The sequence below is a fragment of the Brachyhypopomus gauderio genome, chromosome 14 (genome assembly GCF_052324685.1).
Source record: "Brachyhypopomus gauderio isolate BG-103 chromosome 14, BGAUD_0.2, whole genome shotgun sequence".
Lineage (NCBI taxonomy): Eukaryota > Metazoa > Chordata > Actinopteri > Gymnotiformes > Hypopomidae > Brachyhypopomus > Brachyhypopomus gauderio.
The window spans coordinates 16,339,752-16,361,084 of NC_135224.1; the positions used below are offsets into that span (position 1 = coordinate 16,339,752).

At 41.6% G+C, this 21,333-nt stretch overlaps 2 protein-coding genes across 4 annotated transcripts; both read left to right on the forward strand.

Annotated features, from left to right (window-relative positions):
* Positions 1-3,072: 3,072 nt before the first annotated feature.
* cyp7a1b (cytochrome P450, family 7, subfamily A, polypeptide 1b) lies at positions 3,073-10,783 on the forward strand. 3 transcript variants are annotated; one of them, XM_076972942.1, is made up of 6 exons: positions 3,073-3,283; positions 4,388-4,628; positions 5,142-5,737; positions 7,175-7,305; positions 8,192-8,370; positions 8,651-10,783. In XM_076972942.1, the coding sequence occupies exons 1-6, from the start codon at positions 3,204-3,206 to the stop codon at positions 8,984-8,986; spliced, it is 1,563 nt and encodes a 520-aa protein (XP_076829057.1). In that variant the 5' UTR covers positions 3,073-3,203; the 3' UTR covers positions 8,987-10,783. The 3 variants fall into 3 exon arrangements, with proteins under 3 accessions (XP_076829057.1, XP_076829058.1, XP_076829059.1); XM_076972943.1 differs by having other exon boundaries at positions 3,123-3,283; positions 4,388-4,512; XM_076972944.1 differs by lacking the exon at positions 3,073-3,283 and adding an exon at positions 3,521-3,789 and having other exon boundaries at positions 4,388-4,512.
* A 4,760-nt stretch (positions 10,784-15,543) lies between these two features.
* sdcbp (syndecan binding protein (syntenin)) lies at positions 15,544-21,156 on the forward strand. Its single transcript, XM_076973612.1, has 9 exons — positions 15,544-15,923; positions 16,447-16,534; positions 16,646-16,751; positions 17,241-17,347; positions 17,435-17,596; positions 17,961-18,136; positions 19,009-19,180; positions 19,764-19,855; positions 19,957-21,156. Exons 2-9 carry the CDS (start codon positions 16,484-16,486, stop codon positions 20,009-20,011), a joined length of 921 nt encoding a protein of 306 aa, XP_076829727.1. The 5' UTR covers positions 15,544-15,923; positions 16,447-16,483; the 3' UTR covers positions 20,012-21,156.
* Positions 21,157-21,333: the final 177 nt, after the last annotated feature.

Below are 21,333 nucleotides of genomic sequence, written 5' to 3' on the forward strand. Positions count from 1 at the left end.
CCAGTGGCAAGGCATTTTAACAGGAATTGCGTTAATGCAATATGTTTGTATTGTCAGTTGTTGCAATAGAAGCAATGAAAATGGTATCCTAATATCAGTTGATTTTTCCTCCTACAAATTCAGAAGCACTTTGCTTTCACACCTGATGAAGGACCTTTGTCCAAACAGACAACCTGATTCTCTGGAAACTCTGTGTGGTTCATTACATCTCTGCATCTCTTAATACAGCACATTGCAGTTGTATATTTTGAATATCTCTACATCAGATACAGTAGGCTACACAGTACACTACAACTGTTCACCTATGTATCTTCTGCTATATATGTACATATACAATACAATATACAATTCTGTCATTCTGTTGTTGACAGTTATTGTAAATTAATCTATTCACTCCCTGTAAAGCTCAAACAATGCTTGCTAAATCTAATTGCTTTTCTAGAGTCCCTCATGGGTTGGGGTGAGGCCTACCCTGGCATTTCTCACCACCCAGTTTCCACAGGCCAATAAGAATTGAAGTGTCTTGTCCACACTGATAATCACATCTGTCTTGCCATGGTTCCAAAAACACACAAAGCACTTGCTGAAATGTACCTGGTATTTCATTATTGTAAAGTTTAGATATTTTGGTTTGTTTGTCTTTTGTTTTTATTTTCAATGAAGTCAGGGACACTACCTGCCCTAGCTTGCCCTGCTGGGAAAGACTAAACTTTTGGTGTTCAAAGCGATATACTCAGGCATGAATCCAAGTTATGCCACTCCTGTGGAACAGTGCACTAGATATATATTCAAAATGAATCCACAAAATATTTTCAGATATTTAACCTCACCAATTACCTCAACATGTAATACTCAAATTTGCCCATGATAATTTGTTATGTTCATTGCGGGGCTGTTTACAAACAGATACATGTTACTACTTTATTGGTCATTTATTTGTAGAAGCGTGATTACTTCTTGTTCATTTGAACATTTGACCAAAATCATTTGACAGAGTAGCCCAGTTGTGCTGATCAGGAATGTGGTGGAATCTGTTCATTTCAGAATTTACTGTAGAGAATATTAAGAACATTGAGAACATGACGAATGACAAATTTCATGACTACAATAGTGGGAGAAGGCAATTATAACACATGTGAATCCTCCAGTGAACACTCATCCCAGTCATCCCAGTCATCCCAGGACCAGTCACCTCCCACTCTCTCACACTATCACCACAGTCTCCCCATACAGCTGAGCCTCCAGTCACTAGTCAGTCAAGCTCCTGAAACTCCTGATGACACCACCCTCATCTGATGTGAATGAGTCTGCCTGCATAGGTGGAGATTGATCGACTAATATCCTGGTGTGGCCAAAACAACCCGGAGCTCAAGGCTTTAAAAGTGGAGATGGTTATTGACCTCAGAAAGTTTGCAGCCTCACCTGCCCCCATCATGATTTTAATCTTTATGATTTCAATGATTTCTAACACGCAGTACTGATTTTGCATCGTTATGAAACGTTCTGAAGAACTGCTGCAGGCTGACAGTAAAAGCAACAAAGAGCATCTGCCCTTTGACCCCCTGTACTCATCCCACCCGCTCAAATCTCCCAGAGGAAATGTCAAATATTAGCTTTTATAAACTAGCAGTAGTGATATAGATATGATCTATCTGTCTGGTGGATGGACCTTTTATTATGAAAAACCTGAGATGTAATGTTTAGATGACATTTTAATTGTTGATAGATCTCCATGAGTCTACAACTTTACATTACTAATTGTTTCATTTAAAATTCCAGTTTGTCAAATATGTAAAGGATATTTACTTAATGTTTCTATACGTGTTACAAGTATAACATTTTATTATCCATCCATAGCTCATTTTGACTGGCATCATTTTGCAAAGTTTTGCTGTTTCCTGTTTCCAGGCTGTTTTCATGGATCTGAAGACATTTGGTTACATTCTGTTCAGATTGCTGGGACAGACTTAGTTTAACTGTTTGGTTAACTGTTAAATTATATTTAGGATATTTGAACTGGACACAATATTTATACGTTTTCCTGTGTCTCCAAGAGCTGAGCTGGAGCATGTGACAGAAGGATAGTTCAGTTTAGGGTCCAGTTTTCTAGACATGGATCAAACTTAGTCTTGGACTAAACTGCAGTGTCATTTTAGTCTGGAGTTTTTTTAGTCTGCAGAGGCTTAATCTGGATCTCAGATCGCCCCAGAAATCTGATGTCAGGGCCAGAGATATGACAGGACCATGCATAGTTTATCATTTAAGAGTGGTAGAAACTGTAAATCTTTGGGTCTGACCATCACCTGGGACGCCACACGTTGCTGCTATGAAGAAACCCTTCTGCTTCATTCAGCACTAAGCAACAGCAGAATCCGTTGTAACTACTTGCTTAACATCCTGGTAGCAACTGCATTGCGCATGTCTGGTCATGGTCAAGATTTTGCAGACCATTTAGCAGAGGATATGGCTCACTAAATTCTCCTAGCATCCTAACATGGCTCACTGGTGAATGTTTTTCGTTTTTTATTATTTGGTGAGAACTGGTGTTTTTAAGAGCAAAACATTTATTTTGTTCACATTATTCAACTGACTTACAAAAAATGAGATCTCATATTCCATAAATAAAACAACAACAATCTAGTCCTAATATTTGATGAAACTCGACATAGGCTATATCAGATGTGTAGTATCTAGTAGGTATAGTAGGTCAATTGTAACCCAAAGTGGTAAATAATTAAATAACAATGGAATAAGCAAACATTAAAAGGTTAACAGTTAGTTTAAACTACATTCTGTAGTCAAGGTTTGACCAGGTGTAAAGTGTGTTCAAACCTTGAACGTGTTCAAAACTCTTTTTTCTGATTTCGAAATTTCTCTGGAGAATGCCACCATATAAACCTCACAGCCACACTTTAATTTATTAACGCTATATTAAGTGTAATTATCAGAGGTAAGGTATTTGGGAACACCACAATCTGTAAGGATACAACTTATAACTTTAAGGGAGGTTTCATTGCGTAATCGAGTAAAGACGTGTTCTTCATTAAAATAGGCGTCACAGTGTTAGTACTTTACGCTATGATCGCGCGCCTGTTACTTCCAGAAGAACGTGCTCTAGGGTTCGGGAGGAGCGTAGTATTCGAAGAGAATAAACTCCTGTGGGACCGAGGGTAACTCAATTACAGTGCATATCTGAACCAGCCATGGCGTCATGGATTGTTATTCTTCTCTTATTCGGACTATCGTTCTTGTTGTTGAGGATATTTGGGGAATCGAGGAAAAGGTACGTTTGTTAGCGCACCTTTACTCAAGCTCTGTAGACGTCTTTGCATTTCACGTGTCCGATCATGGTTAGAATAAGGACTGAAATGAGTTCTGTTCAAACGTTTTTCTTAGGTTGCTGGGACATTTAAAGGATACAACATAATAGTTTATCGCCACACGATTTAGTGAGTAGACCCAGTCTTATTAGTTGAACGTTGCACTTCAAGTTAAACTAATCGGGATTCCCCGATTTGCTTTTTATTGTTTACCGGAGGCGTACAAACTACGATATCATCTTTTGCCGTAGGGAAAGAAGCTTCAAATTGATTATATGGGAAGTTGAGTGTATAAACATTTTAAAAAGTCTTGTTTCTGTGAGAGCTAGGACAAGTTTAGATACCGCAGTGTTAGTGAGCTGAGAAACAGCAATGTTGGTGCGTTCTGAGAATGGTCTTTAACAACAACTCCAATGGCAGTCTTGAGGTCAGAAACTAACCACGGATTACGAAGGATATAAATCATAATGTAAGTAGGCTTATAGGTCAACAAGTCATTTTTGGTATAAAGTTTGATTTTCCTCAACATGGGGAACCAAAGAGAAGGTGAAAATAGACAAAACATGACTCACAATGTAAATAGCAACACTGTTTTACACTTTAATGTTAATGATTCAAAGTCTTTGAAAGCAATCATAAAACAGAATGTTACTGAAGATTACAGTTCTTATTAATAATGTGCAACGTGTCTGTAATGTGTAAGAATATGCATGCACTCCTAAATATTGAGTTACCCATTTCAAGTTCTGCAAAGATATCAGAATGCAAATGCATTTTCACTGCAGTTTCAAGGTGGTGTGAAATCTGAATACAATATCCAAAAACACACCATTAAAATACCACATTCAATGCCACTCCGTCACATGAATTGCTCACATATTAGCCCAGAGCTATATTCAAATGCTTCCACAAGGTCAGGTCAGGTGACTTTGGAGATGATTTAAGTTTGCTGTGCGATTACATAGCTCATATGGTTCACATTTTGTACAATGTACCACTGGAAGAACAGAAAAGGTTTATTTTTGAAATATAGTAACTGTGTAGGCCATTGTTGTGTGTATTTGCAGACGCCAGGATGAGCCTCCATTGGTGACTGGATGGTTGCCGTTTTTTGGAGTGATACTGGACTATGTTAAAGACCCACTGGGATTTCTGCGGGCAACTCAGCAGCAGCATGGAGATATATTCACGTGTAAGATTGCGGGGAAGTACTTAACCTTTGTTGCCGACCCCTTCTCTTTCTCGGTGGTCATGCGTCAGGGCAAGAACCTCGACTTTTACAAAGTTGCCATGAATTTCTCTCAGCGGGTAAGACATACACAGGACAAGAGAGCACTGTAGGGGATGGGGGGTATGTGGTTGGGGTGTGTCTGTGTGTGTGTGGAGTAGTTCTTTGTGCTTCTGGAGAAGAAATTCCGTGTAAGTTAATGATCACCTTGTACGACATGCCAATTTAATCTAAATGCGTGCCACAACATTGTCTCTATCTTTCCCTCTCTATCAATAAATTCTCTCTTTCACTGTCTTTCACACTATATCATGCACTCTCTCTCTCTCTCTCTCTCTCTCTCTCTCTCTCTCTCTCTCTCTCTCTCTCTCTCTCTCTCTCTCTCTCTCTCTCTCTCATTCATTATCATTTTCTTCCTCCGGGGGTGTTGCGTCACTTTCAGGATGTCATTCACACGTCAAGGGAATGTTTTTACTCCCCTTAATGGTTAACTTGGCTTGGAGACAGGCCGTCCTTCATTGAGATTGAGTGACTGCTGACAGAAATCTTACTCAGTCTCTTCCTTAGCTTGTCTGTGGATCTCCCTCTTTCAGGTATTTGGCCACGCCGACTTTACGAGTCCCCTGTTCAGTGAGAGCTACAGAGAGGTGCATGCGCTCTTCCAGCAAACATTACAGGGCCCGTCGCTCCAGGCGCTCACCCAGGCCATGCTCAGCAACCTCCAGGCCGTTTTAGAGCAGAGCCTCCCCACCGGGGGCGGCTGGAAGGAGGAGGGGCTACAGAACTTCACCAACCGCGTCATGTTCGAGGCCGGCTACCTCACGCTGTTCGGCAAGGAGGCGGGGCTCCCGGAGGCCGAGCGGGTGGGGCGCGCCGCGGCCACGTGCCTGCTGAAGGCGGAGCGGGACTTCCTGGCGTTCGACCGGTCGTTCCCCGTGCTGGCGGTGGGCGTGCCCATCACGCTGTGCGTGCGCGCATGGCGGGCCAGGGAGGCGTTGGCCGAGGAGCTGGTGCACAGCGAGCTCCACCGCAGGCTGTGCATCTCAGATCTAATCCAGCGGCGCATGGACGCCTTCGATCGCATGCATCTGGACGAGGCGGGGAAGGCACGCACGCACGTGTGCATGCTTTGGGCGTCCCAGGCCAATACATTACCAGCTGCCTTTTGGAGCCTCTACTATACACTGAGGTAGTAAACGTGCATTCATTCCCACAGCAATACTGATGCCAGAGAGCACCATTCACTGCATACGCATCTCTACAGCACTGCATATTACTTTGAATCAGCCACCCCAGAAATTATGAGCTATCAGCAGTTAGCATTTCTATGACAATACATTTTAAAATATTGTAGAGATGGTTCCCTAACTTCTTCTCAAGGTTTCGCTAGCAAAACACATTCATTTATATGGACACCATTAAGCCCTACAAATGAAGCACTCACCAGGCACAACAGAGCCTTTGAAACATAACTGACATTGTGTGGGACAAGAAAGGAAGCAGGATGAAAGCGTTAAAAAAAGTTTTAAGATATTTTAAGAATGCTGGCCTGCTGGCCTGTTTTGGCCCAGTACTGTATATGTGTGTCACACATGTGGGAAGAGGTGGGTGTTCAGCACACAGTCTTAGAAGCATTGAATCATGAAGTGACAGAACACAGTGACACAAATGTTTTGTCAAAAGTCATTTGATCTTAAATATTCTTTAAGGCCCTGATTGATGGTTCATTTGTTAGCTTATAGCAACCATCTACTAAAATGTATGTCTGCAATCGCCACAGCAGTGTCAACACATTTGGTCTTGTCTACAATGTGGGTCAGAAACTCCCTTTTCACCACTATTAACACATTACCTCACATCCTCCCGTGCTCTGAGGAACTGTGTGACTAATTTTTACACTTTTTCAAACCAAAATTGGCAGCAATTACAAAGCTTTTTGCACCTACATCAACATCCTCTAAATCTTATGAGAGCTGTAGCTATAAAACCTTTGCTCCTGTAGCACTGTGCCAACACTTTGTCAGTGCCTGTTAACTGTTACTTAACTGTTAATTAGCTGTTAATTACAAACAGAAGTGTGTTACGTAAGGCCCAAAGACATTGCAGAATTGCCTGTACTCATTTCTAAAGATGAAGCAACTCTAGTTCATGCCTTTCTAACGTCCTTCGTAGATGACTTCACTACCCCTTTTTATTGGTATCTCTACCAACTCCCCACGATACAGCACATTTCAAACCTGAGTGCTGGAGTCCTCACACACACTAGACTCTCTGGCCAGACCACAGCCACTGTCCAAAGCTTCCACTAGCTCCCCCATCTCCTATGACATTCGATATAAAATCCTCCCACTCACCAACCCTGCGAGGTGGTGCCCCTGGTTACCTACCTGAGCTGGTGTTGCGAAAATCCGCTCCACGAGAGTCGGATCGTGACAAGCTGTGGAGTCCACAAGGATCTCTTATTTTCTCAATAGAGGTATCAATCTGTGATGAGCTGAAAGCTGATTTGCATTCATTAGGCTGGTTGTTAATATGGTGGCCTCTCAGCTGATGCTTTATCAGCTATGTCACAGGTGGACATAGTGGGTCGAGAGATGATGGAGTGATGTTTAATGTTTCTCAACAGATGTCCGCAAGCTCTCGATGCAGCTCGTGCTGAGGTTGACAGGGTCTTGAAGGAGTCAAACCAGTCATCAAATGGTCATGACCAGCCAATCAGCTTTTCCAAGGAGCAGCTGGAGTCCATGACTGTGCTAGGTAAGTCCTGTTGTAGGTACCAAAGAAATGCAAATTTACTGGATAAACACTCATTTGAAATCTCAGGTTCTTTGTTTTGAAATAAATTGGACGTGGTGTTGAAAAACATTTTTGAGATGGTTCATCTATTTGTAGTAAATTATCCCTGGCAATAATTTTAAAAGCTGAAAGTCATACTTTAGAATTTAGAAAAACAGAAATCAAAATCAGAAAGCAAACCCATGTGCAGACATGACACATCTCTGGTGCATGAAACCGAAACTGGAAGGAAAATATTCATATATTACTGTCTGAAGTCACTTAACAATAACAGCACTGTTATTGAACTAGTTTCCATTAGGTCTGTTTTAAAACGTTAAGTTTCCTTTAAATAAAAAATATATATAGCAGTGGGTGAGTAAGAACGTTTCTGCTGTAGGAACAATTTTGGCTTCTTTAGTGCATCACCCCTTGACTGCTATAATCTGAACATTTAGTCAGCTGGGGACTTTCTGAGAATTAGCCTGGAGATTTTTACCATGGCATTTGGAAGTCTTTTATCCTATTGGTTCACTGGGGGATGTGGTGGCTTTATGGGGCTGGAAAAAGAGTTTCCTTTAAAGACAAATTCCCTTCCTGGTCAGCACATTGTTTGAGTGTAAATAAGAGTGAGAGCAAATGACTCGCTTACATCGGCTTAATGGGGGTTTTTTTTTGCTCCGTGGCTTGAGACTTCTTCATATCAGATGCATTCTGAAAAGGTTTCACAGAGCAGTTTTAACATTCAGTACCATAGTAATACTGCATTCGCTAATTGGGAAAGAACATTTTGATATAACCATTTCAAATAGGTTGAAAATCACTTTCGTGGCCATTTGGCTTTCCGTTTGTGTGTGTTGCTTTGCAGACAGTATTATCAAGGAAGCTCTGCGTCTGTCGAGCGCTTCCACAATGATTCGAGTTGCAAGCGATGACTTTGTCCTCACCCTGGACTCAGGACAGACAGCTTTTATTAGGAAGGGCGATTACATTGCCCTCTACCCCCAGCTCATACACCTGGACCCTGAGATCTACCCCAACCCCATGGTAACCACTCCAGCCCTTGATGATACTTTAGACACAATTATTCTCAACTGCAACATATTTAATTGCTTAACCCAGTTCAGGTCAGGGATTGAAATTCAAGTTAGTTGAAGTAATTAGGCAGCTGAATAGCTCCTATGAATGTCAAATCATTGCTCATGCAAAGATTCCTGAGCTCCTGCAGTGTTGCATCAGTGTGGGCCAGTGGTGCATTGGCATGCTGTGACATGCAAAAACACTAGCGATTCCTCTACCCTCTAACATGACTCTCGTGCCTCTCCAGGAGTTCAAGTACGACCGCTTCCTGGACGAGGCGGGCCAGTCGCGCACGCAGTTCTTCAAGGGCGGCCGGCCGCTGAAGCACTACTTCATGCCGTTCGGCTCTGGTTCCAGCAGGTGCCCCGGCCGGTACTTTGCTGTGAACGAGATCAAGCAGTTTCTGCTGCTGGTACTGTGGCGCTGTGAGCTCCGCCTAGCCAACCCGTCCGCCGCAGCGCTGCCGGACCACGCCCGCGCTGGCCTGGGCGTCCTCCCGCCCTCGCGGGACGTGCCGCTCCGATACCGGGCCAGAGGGGACGGACGGGCGAGGGGAGAACCGGTGATCACAGAGACATTGTAATCCTGACAAATGTGAAAGCGAGGGTGTCGGTGTCGGTATGTAAGCTGAGAAGCAGACGGTGACGCGCAGCTATGACTGAATCCTTCAAAGAGCAGGAACACACTGTTACACACTCAGCACTCACCACAGGCGCACGTAGTCTATAGCTGCACCGAATATGCAGTCAGTTGAAAGTATATATGTCACTGATTATTTGCACTAATATTGATGTTGAATGACCTGTTCTGAAAACCAGAGGTGGTGTTTGAGTATTTTGTGTATGTTCCCTCAGATTAAAGATAGAATACTGCACTTTACCGATCAACAGAACAAACAAATAAAAAACCTCATTGTCTGGTTACTCACAGACTATAAGGTGTGTCCATGGGACCGTTACAAATCAATGTTACATGCAGTGTACTTAATGAGAACAAACACCTGCAGTATGAAGTCATTGCACCTTTCAGATGAGGGAACCTAAGCCTTCTCTTCCAGGTGCTCGTGTCGTAGTCTCACAAAGGGGCTGCCACATGTCTTAGAACGTTTCCTAGGATTCAGAATGGCTTTACAAGGTAGGATAACCTGGTAGAAACAGCTATAGCCCAGTAAAGTATCAGCTGAGTTATATTATATATTTGTATTTTTTTTATAATGTGTTGTTTAAAATAACATTAATCTTTGTTTTACTGTATTTGCAAATGCTTTCATTTTTACTGCATATACCAACAATGCTTTAAAACAATATTTTGACAGTAACATGTTTATAAGATACACCAAAATACAAACCAGCAGAATTTTTGTGGATAATGTATCTCCTGATCTAATATTACATATATGTTACAGGATTTATCTTAGCTACAGAAACAAAATAGAAAGTTAACACCTTATGTACTCAGGGTTATAGATGTCTGTTTTTTCTTTCTTTATTTCTGCATCTTCTGTTTAACTGATGTTGCCTTCATTTATGTTTATCTGTATCTCTTATTTACATGTTATGCACTGCTGACTGTATAACCCAGTATATAGTTTATCTCAGCAAATAAACCATTACAGACATGTAGGCCTTTATTTCCTAAGCTTCCTACTGAGAAGACACCAGGGCTGGATCTCACAATTATTAGTGTAGATCATACCTTTCATACAATACATAAGCATTTCTTTTCATGGTATGAGTTGCCTTAGTCAATTATGATTTGAATTAATTGTAATTATTGTTTGACGAATCATATATGATTCATATAATCATAACAATATATTTGTTCTTTGTATTGTCTCTTCCTTGTTTTTTACTGTTCTGTCTTCATTTCATTCTGTAAAACCAGCATCAACCACCATAATGAGATATTGTAAAATTGAGAGTCAAATTTGTTTTTGTGATAAGTCATTTATCGGTATTTTTTAATAAAAGCTTTTTTGTGCTTTGTGTTTCTGCCCATGTAAAGTGAATATATGTGCAGTGTCCACTGAGGGGCAGTAGTGCACCCTGAAGCCCACCCATAAGGTCTTACCAACAGGAATTGAGCTACATTTACAAGTGTTTGTAACAAGCTGCAGTGGTTTTGTTATTTTTCTCTTTAAATGTGTTTGCAGTAAATGTAATCTCTAACTGTGACCATGCCTTAAACCTTACAGTTCATAACTTTTCATGTAACTATTCCATGTTCCATAAGTGGGCCAAATAAAGTCCTAGAAGACTAAAAGACCACTGTATTAATATACCAGCTAATTACCAACCTCTGCATATGATCAATTAGATATGTTGTAAAACACTGCTTACTCTGGACATTTATATTAGAATTAAAAGTTATTTGAAGTGGCCAGTACTGTTTCTCATATTCATTATAATTTGAAAGCTATAGTCCACACTGCAGTATAAAGACTTTAGACATTATTCTAGGTTTCACAGTTAACACAGTGGTGTTTTAGACACAACAGATCATATTTTTTCCATAATTTCCAAAAATCTTGGGCTGTCCATAAAACATCTCCAGGAAGAAATTGCAATGTATAACAATTTACTATTTGTTAATGTGGGTAAACATCTCTCTGAAGAATATTTATGGTGTCCCGCAGGGTTCAATTGTTTTCATTGTACATTACCAGTTTTGATGACAAATGATTTGACAAGTCTATGTAGCTTATGAAAATATACAAAGTATACATACATTTACATGGAGGATTTCACTCATTCAGGGTTGATATTTACAATATAAATTACTGTTGACTAATAGCAGGATGGTCAGGGGTTCAACAATGTAGCATCAGTTACAATTTTACATAAACAGCTGAGGGTAGGTTGCAGTATAAATGAGGTACATTCTGTGTTGATGGGAGTAAATTGAATTACTGCAAAAATGCAGCTACGCTGTACCTGTGGAGTTCTAGACAGGTAATCTGAAGAGTAGATACACAATGTGAAAAGGGGGGAGAAGAGTATAGCATTAAAGTACAAGGTGACAGGGTAGTCAGTGGGCTGTGGTCCAGGCAACAGCTTTCAGAAAGCAGTTTCTCAATCCGCTGGTGTAACATACTGGTAATGCGGGCTGGACGCAAGTGCAGGAAATCTCAGAATTGTTTAATAAATAGAGCCATAGACAAGCTCCAAAGAAGAAGACATAAAGACAAACACTAGACACTAAGAAAATAACAACAACAATATTAAAGAACTTAACACCTAACCAAACAAAGGATAACAAACACAACTACCAGATAGCACGAAAACACACAGTAAGGGACTAACAGGGAATAAGGACATGAAGCCAACTAAACAAACAAGAGCTAAACCCTAATTAACATAACTGGGGAAACACAGAGCTGGAAACTAGATATTTGCCAAGGCAAAAAAAAAAAAACTAAAGACATAGCAAACACATTACACCAAGCATTCACAATAACCAACAAAAGAGATGACAAAACACAAGACTTAGATACACAGACCAAACCAAGACCAAACATGACACACCTGAGAACAATGATGAGGGGGCAGAGTACAAGGGTTGGGCGTGAAGACAGACACAATAAGGAATTCCAAAATAAAGGTACACCAAGAGGAAAACCAAAGATGCAATAAAGAACTCCAAAATAAAAGTACACCAAGAGGAAAACCAAAGATGCAATAAAGAACTCCAAAATAAAGGTACACCAAGAGGAAAACCAAAGATGCAATAAAGAACTCCAAAATAAAAGTACACCAAGAGGAAAACCAAAGATGCAATAAAGAACTCCAAAATAAAAGTACACCAAGAGGAAAACCAAAGACGCAATAAAGAATTCCAAAATAAAAGTACACCAAAAGGAATACCAAGAATTAAATCAAAACAAGAGGGGTTGCCGTGGGGACCGTGACAGCTTTCCTCATGGCAGCACGTAGAGGAGGTAGTGAGCCGAGAGTGTTATGTCCTTTCTGATGCAGCCAGCCTTATTCATCAAATACACTATCCAGGTTGGGGAGGTCCGTGCCAACCATCTGTGGTGTAGCTCTTTCCAGTCCACAGCTGTGCGGCGGGAGTACCAGGATGCTCTCTATGGTGCATGAAGTCAGCTTTCACTGATTCACACATGATACAACGGACCTAAATAAAACACTCAACTTGTGTATCCAGTCTAACCACATAAATAGTAAAAATTAAAATTAGGAAGAAACATAATGTCAAGATACAGCCCATGGCTCCTCCCTTAGGGCGTGTCAAGTGTGTATTTGAGTACATCTGAGTTCACGTGTGCTTGTTAATGTTTGTGTGTGTGTGTGTGTGTGTGTGTGTGTGTGTGTGTGTGTGTGTGTGTGTGTGTGTGTGTGTGTGTGTGCGTGTGTGTGTGCTGTTCATAATTCACGTCACCTGTCACTTGTCTCGTTAACATTAAGTGTTGCACTCATGGGCATTAAGCGTGTGTTTGTGGTTGTCAGTTGGCTTTACATCCGCGTGATATGTACTCGATTGTTCGTTAAATGAAACCGAAAGTAACCTTTGTCCTCATCTCGGCGTCCTCTTTAGAAATTTGAGGGTTTGAAGCAGTTTGGAAAATCTGTTCAAATGCTTTATGGATAAAAATTGAGGTTAGCAATCTGTGTAATTGTTGATTTGACATTGACATTTGAGTATCATTGTTAATATTAACTAAATACAAAATATTAAAGCTAAAACAGCTTTCATTTATAAACATAATCACACTTCAATATACTAAATAGTGTGATTATGTGAATATACGAAATAGTGTGACACTACAATATACGAAATAGTGTGACACTAAATAGTGTGTTTGGTTGATCTTCAGCACCCTGTCTAAGCCCCTGACCAACCTACTCCACAGACACATTACCGGAAACCAGCAAATGAACAGAAACAGAAAACAGATGATGGAGAAGCTGTAACACCTGAGAGGGGGTGACACACTCCTTTCTGCTTCATGGGGCTTTGCACTGTGCTGTGTTGTGGCCAATCCCCATCCTCTTTGACCACCGAATCATCTCTACCTCCTTCAATTGGGGTGGTGTAGCACTTATCCCTACATCACCATCATCCTTTCTTTCACCTGGCTATGGATTTCATAAAAGACCCGCCTAGATCCAAAGGAAACACAGTCATCCTCGTTGTTGTCAGGAACTTCTCAAAATTCAGTTTGCTACCATCCTGGCATGTCCTGTCACACTTGAAACATGCTACCTGCTCTTCTGCGCATCTTCCTGGAGTTAAAGCTACCTGAAGACATCTTATCAGACCGGAGGGTTCAGGTAACCTGGGTGTGGCTGGATATAATAGATCTTAAACCAGGACCAGAGGTGTCAATTCCAGGTTGAGAAAGTAAAAGTCCTCACCAGGATTTTGCTCAGGCTTCCTGGATTGTGTTGATTCCACCAATTTACCTGGATTGCACTAATTAGAAAATATAGCAAGCTTGAGCAAAATCCTGGTGAGGACTTTTACTTTCTGAACCTGGAATTGACACCTCTGACCAGGACCTGGGTAAGTTTCTGCACTTCTGTTGTCAGGGACACTTGGGTCTCTGGGTGGAAAATACTCAGAACTCTCTTCATGGGGCTCACTCCAGTGCTGTATGTATGGGGATCAGCCATCTGTCCAGACGTGGTGGCAGTTGAGTAAGCAGGTATTGGAGGACACCTACACCTGGGTAGGCTGCTAAGCTAAGCTGGGCCCTACACCAGTTTATACACCTTTCTTTCTCTGTCTCATCAAGGTGATCTACAGTTTCAGCTTGTCTGGGAGCAGATACACATGATTGGTCTTTCGTGTCACTGCCCTGGCGTCTGTTTTCACAGGACCCCTATACAGCAGCACCACTGCTGGGTCCCCGCTGCTACCTCAGGAACTCAAGTCGTGGTCCTGCATTCAATATGTGATGGCTGGACTTGCGGTGATGAAGGAGGTAGGTGCCGTCCCTTGTGGATTGGGAGGGGTATGGTCCAGAGAATGAAAACCTGCATCTCAGATCCTGCATTCCTTCCATCAGGTGCACTTGTCTCCACCAGCTCCCCCTCAGCTGGGCAGTTGTCGCTCTCGTTGGCCAGCAGGATATTTGGAGGGTGGTCATGGTACAACAGCCATGGAGCCCTGAGAGACAAGCCCACTAACTCACCACAAACGCTCTGCACTCAATCACCTGAGCACTTAGGTGTCTTTCTCCTGTGCCCTGTTTTGTTTCTATGCTTTCCCCTGTATTTAAAGCCCACAGGATGTCCAGTGATGCACATTTCATCTTGACATTCATGTCTCTGACGACAGAATATACCCTACCAGCCGTGAGGTCGTGCCCCACGCTGCATCTCCACACCTCGAGCCTTTACTCCTGACGCTTTCCTTCAGTTTGATGTTTACTTGTGCCAGTTTGTTGCTATGCTTCTCATGTTCATCATCACTATGGACAACAGAGAACCTCCCTCTCCACATTCACATCATGGTTATTTTTTCATGCTTTGTCATGTTGACAGCAAGGTAAGCGAGTCAGTGTGAGGACAGAGCTTCATGGTTCTCCAAACACCAGTGAGATAACTAATACAACTAGAACTGCACAATGCAGGAAAAGTCGATTATTATTATTATTATTATTATTATTATTATTATTATTATTATTATTATTATTATAATAAAGTTATACTTATTATTATTATTATTATTATTATTATTATTATTAGTAGTAGTAGTAGTAGTAGTAGTAGTAGTAGTAGTAGTAGTAGTAGTAGTAGTATTAGTAAAAGCAAAGCAAATTCCTCATACTCGCCAAGGCATTATGGGCTCTTTGGTTCCCACAATTGCTCCTTCAGGCTGTAGGGACATAATGATGTATACAAATCCTATTAATTCATACATACAAATTAAACACCCAGAATGTAATAGCAGTACATTTACAATAGCGACTGTATAACAACGACAGTCAGACTACAAAAAAAATAGCTGAAATGAGGATGATGGGTGTACTGAAACTTTAGACGTTGTGGGAAACTTGGGCGCATTAAAAAAATAAATAAACAAAGCTGAATCTTCCGATAATATTTTAATGATTTCAATCAGATGTTCTGCATAGGCTTTTACAGCTTGAAAAGAAAAGAGACACAACGGAGCTTAGGAAGAGACAAAACGTTAAGGGGAAGGTACGGTGAACACAAACCTACACGACACCGTAAAAATTTCACAAATATTGGAATACAAGACTGGAACGCACAGAAACCTACTTGTAGGAAAACGGGGACACGCGCGTTCTGCTTATGTCATCGAGCGCTTGCCCTTCACCTAACAGACGGTGAACGCGCCTGACGGGGTTCTCACGGACACCGCGTGCTCATCGTCTGGGATACAGAACGTCCACAAACTCGGAGTTGGCTTTCTATAACGCAACGGAGGCGCCCGTTTAACTACAGCGTTTTATCGGATGTGACCTACTGACCGCTTATCCATAATCCTTATTCAGGTTCTGTAGTAAACGCCGATCAACATCCAGCATCAAGGTGAGTCATGAGCAGAACAGCCACGAAGCAACATTGTGCGATCCCATACACTCACAGCTAAACGATTCGTCTAATTTGTTTGCATCTGCTACTGCAGTCTTACGTTATTTTCCCGATCTGTCATTACATTAGAGTAGACCGCTCTCTACAAGATGCTTGCAGTTCCTTCCGAAATTGTGATAAGCGGGTGTTGTCTGAATTGCTCCATTTTTATTATTGCAGGATGTAGGCCTATGTAGGGATCTGAGAACAGTCTACCCGTCTTTAAGAATAAATGATTATACACAAGGCAGCTGTGCAAGCGGTTTACTGCATTAATCGAGTTTTTTTTATCCATGTAAATAATGTATTCTGCGTGTGTGCTGATAGGATGTCATGCATCCAAACAAGCCTCGAGCATTTCGTCTTGAATGTGGAATATTTGGAATGTGGAATATAACTGCTACTATATTTGGAATTATAACGCGTTTCTGGGTCACAGCACTATGGTTACACCATCTAGCGTGCAAGTATGTCTTTTCAGGTAACTGATCCAGCACACCTGAGATAGGAGACCAACTATGTCACTGTATCCATCGTTAGAAGACATGAAAGTGGATAAATTCATCCAGGTTTGTCTGATTTGGTTGATTCATTCAAGAAAATCAAAAAAGCAAAATACAACAATGCAACATTTTTCTTGTCACAGTGTAAAACCCGTAAATATTTGATCTTTTCTACAGGCACATACTGCCTCTACTGCCAGCCCATCTAAAGCACTGGCACTACCTGCACCTGAGCAGGGTCAGCCTAGCCCTGTCCTTTATGAGTCTCTACTGGAGGAGACAGGTAAGTGCTTTGGAGAATTTCCCTACAGTTTCCCTGATTATTGGGGCAGTCATGGTCTGGTGGTAGGGAATTGGTCTTGTGACTGGAGGGTTGTGGGTTTGATTCCCAGGCCTGAGGCCATGACTGAGGTGTCCTTGAGCAAGGCACCTAACCCCAACTGCTCCCCAGGCGCCGGGCTAGGGCTGCCCACCGCTCTGGGCATGTGTGCACCAGCCCCCTAGTAATCACTAGTGTGTGTGTGTGTGTGTGTGTGTGTGTGTGTGTGTGTGTGTGTGTGTGTGTGTGTGTGTGTGTGTGTGTGTGTGTGTGTGCATGTGTACACCACAGCCCCCTAGCTAACTGCACAGATGGGTAAAATGCGGAGGACAAATTTTGATTGCGGTGTAAAATTCACAATTGACAAATATGGCACATAAAAAAAAACAATAAACACACCATGTGCATTATTATATGATGTGTGTGTGTGTGTGTGTGTGTGTGTCCATGCAGGTACCTCTGGGAGGTTGTACCCCGAGCTGAGTGAATTTATGGGCCTGAATCTCAACATAGACACTCTGAAAACCCTGTCCACTACAGTCCCTGAGTCAGCTAGTGGAGTAAGTTTATGTGCCTATTTCTGTGTGTGTGATCAAAAGTGCAGGTGTGGGCAACGGAAGGACTTCTGTCTTTTCCGTGTGTTTTAGGATCTCAGTGTGGTCTCGCGGGGCACAAGCTGGGCAGCGGCCCCGATAACAGGCAGTGACCTGGGCATAAAGAAGGCGGAGATTCGGCAGGGCGTCAGAGAGGTGGTGCTCTGCAAAGACATGGACGGCAAGATCGGCCTCCGCCTTAAAGCTATAGACAACGTAAGAGGAACCCGTGTAAACATTTGCTAGCCCACAGCCCAGTGTTTTCTGGGCACTGTGCTCAAGGTTTAGTGCATAGATTTTGGAGCATTGCTGTTTTGTCTGACATGACTCCCCTGCTCCAGTAACACAGAAATAGTATTACAATAAATGCAGATCACTATTGGTTTCATTGCATGGACATAATAATCAGAAACCTGAAGGTTCCTGTGCACATTACAGAATGTAATTTGGTATATGCAGAGGATCCTGAAATTATTAATCTGGTTTGAATCAACATTTATTATTATCTCACAACCCTTAAAAGTAATCCAGTTACAAGGCGTGTACGAAAACACACTGGTGGCGTCCGTGCGTGTTTCAGGGAGTGTTTGTGCAGCTGGTGCAGGCCAACACCGCGGCTGCACTGGGAGGTCTTCGCTTCGGCGATCAGATCCTGCAGATCAACGGCGATTCTTGCGCCGGATGGACGAGCGACCGCGCGCACAAGATGCTGAAGCTCGCCAACCCCGAGAGGATCATGCTGGCCGTCCGGGACAGGTACTTCATGCAACACATTCACCCCAGAAATGCTTTGACCAGCGTGTCCTGCACGCAAAATACACTAATATTTTTTTAATGAGCATGCAACTACCCCAGCTGAATTATTCATAAAGCTACCAGGAACGGGAGGGCGTGTTGTAAATAGATGTATATAACCTTCCTCTAGTGTTAGGGTTGTGACCAGTCTGTTTGTAGGTTTTGTAAGTACTACATAAATTTAATTATTGCATCAAGACATTTTGACTTTGTCAGGAACTTGGATTTAGACAAAAAAATAATAATTACTTAATTATAAAATGCTGCTGTTAAAACGATGACCTTTCTGTTGTTAGAGTCAGTTTCAACCTAGCTAATATTAGAAAACAATAATAATTGCCAAAACTGAAATCATAAACACACTATATACCAACAGCCCACTGCCAACTCTTCCTCCAACCATTTGATCTTCAGTTAGGGGTTTCCATCTTTGCCTTTTTCACAAAACAAGGAAAGGCAGACATTTAGAGTTGCATATGTTGTGTATACTGTCAAAAGAAATGCCCAGGGGGCCACAACAAAAATATTACAACCAATACTTTCATGGATAAGGAATCCCAACAATGTAACCAAGAGGTAAGAAACAACATGCATGATAAATAATTTGTTTTTAGTCGTATTTAATGGCTATTTGAGTAACACAGGTCAAAACCAAGCCATTAACATAAAATATAGTAATAGGAAGCTAACACAAGAGGAAGGTTAAGAATAGCTTAGCATGTATAAAGTTTTCAGTCTTGATATCAAGATATTTTGGGAGGTATTTGATAACCCCAATTTGGCTGCAGGGACCTGACCTCACTCTGGGGGCTGTGATTTGTCTCCCTTTGCAGGCCACTGGAGCGCACCATCACTTTGCACAAGGATATGAACGGCCAGCTGGGCTTCATCTTCAAGAAGGGCAGGATCAGCTCCATAGTGAAGGACAGCTCTGCCGCTCGCAATGGACTCCTCACTGACCACCAGATCTGTGAGGTCAACGGGCAGAATGTTATTGGGCTGAAGGTAGATGGGTCTCGCTCTTTCTCTCTCTATTCCTTATTTTTGCATGTGTTATTTTTTCTTTTTTTATAAGTAGTATGATGGATTTATGGGTTAAAATTGAGTTATTATTATATCGAGGTCATTCAGAACCGTGGATTTATATTCAGTGTCTTTGTGGAGTATACTGGCAAACTGTTTCTGAGTGCATATGTGTGTATGGCTGTGAAATGCAGTTTTATTTAATGACAAAAGATATTACAAATATTAAATCAAAAGCAGATATCTCTAATCCTCCTACTGCAGAGGAACCTTCCTGCAGAGTTTAGCTGCAGATCAAGGGTATTACACCTGATTTCACCAGTTAAATAACTGTAAAGACAATTACCTGGAATTACCTCCAATGTGTTTGGTTTGGCATAGAGCCAAACTCTTCAGAAACATACAGTAGCTCTACAGGAGCAGCACTGAAAACCCTGATTATTTCATATTTCATTAAAAAGCTTTAATGTTTCATTATATTGATTTTCTATAATATAACTACACAATGAATGACACTCACACTAACTTTCTCTCTTCCTTCCTTTCTCTCTCACACTTTCTTCAGGACTCTCAAGTGTTAGACATCCTCAATTCCAGTGGGAATGTCGTAACTGTGACAGTGATGCCAGTGGTAATATTTGAGCATATGATGAAAAGGTAAAGAAACCTATTGCTGGTCAGGGGCTTTGTTTGGTCCACATGTGCCCCACTGTCCTGAACTAATCCTTTAGCGTTTGCTGTACCTCTTCTCTCGGCAGGATGTCCAACAGCATTGTGAAGTCGCTAATGGATCACTCCATTCCCGAGGTGTGATGAGGACCTACACCCAGCTCGACGCAGGCTCGTGTATTGTGTGCAGCGCTTCAGTTTATGGGGGATTGATGTTATGCACACTTACACAGTATAATGGAACAGAGGGAGAGAGAGATAGCGAAAGAAAGCTGTTTTCTTTTTCTTTCCAGCGTTCTCTTCCATTATTCATTATTTCCTTTATGTAGGATGCGCAGTGTTTATTTGATGTCTCATCATTCTCAAATCTCAGATGATGCCCACGCTGAAAAAAATTAACTGAGAAAGACTGAATGGAAGAAAGCCTTTATTTGTACATAGCAATGCTAAGCTGCAGTGTGTTGACCCAAGGCATTTAGTGATCAACCTTGCTATATGCAAATAAACCTGCTTTCATAGCTAAACAGCACTTGACCGTTCTGTTATAAGGACCCAATGTAGTCTCCACTCCTCCGTGGTTTGGCGTGTGGTTTGGAATCATAAATAAATTCCATTCACAAGTATATATTACAAACATTAAAAAAAGGTCAAAACATAATAATGCAGGTTAATGCACATTCTAAAAGCCATTGTATAACTATGCAGAGCTGCAAACGCATTAAAGCAACTCCCTGCAGCAATATGTGATATACATTATTAAGAAATATACTAAGGCACGTTCACCGGAACAGCATGTAAATGTGGTAGCCTGCAGTCAGGCTTGAGCTGTATAGTTGCCGGACCTGTCGATCTATCAGCCAGATGTGACACCTCAGCAAGACGACAGCTGTCTTCCTGCGTACACGCACTGCTGGTGAAAACCACACGCACGCGATTACACCAAGAGTAGTTTGATGGCCTTTACATTGGCTACTGTTGATTTTAAGTAAGAGAGGTTGGTTCAGTGAGGGCATCTTAATCCAGGGGAGAACCGGCATCTCTTTTTTTCCCCTTGTCTAAAATAAGATTGACAAATTAGTTTGTCTATCTTCTTAATTCACTGATTCAAAAATATATTGGCCCACTGCCATTTTAAGTGTCTTTAGGTTAAGACACCTGATCAGAGGACAACCATAATAACTACAATCTTGAATCCAAACACTAGCCTACATGTTGTCCACACCACAATGTTCGAAAGTTATGTCAGCATGTTTTTATCTCCAACCTAAATAAATCACAAAAGTGTTTAAGTGTTATTTTGTTATTGTTGTTGTTGTGTGTATGTGTGTGCATGTGAATTTAGTCAAAACCATATCACTAAACCAGTGTTCAGTGTTCCCCTTTTCACCACGTAGAACTCGTGAAAAGCATGACTGAAAAGCTCGGAATCAGATGTCATTGATTAGGGGGCATACAAAAATGTGCTA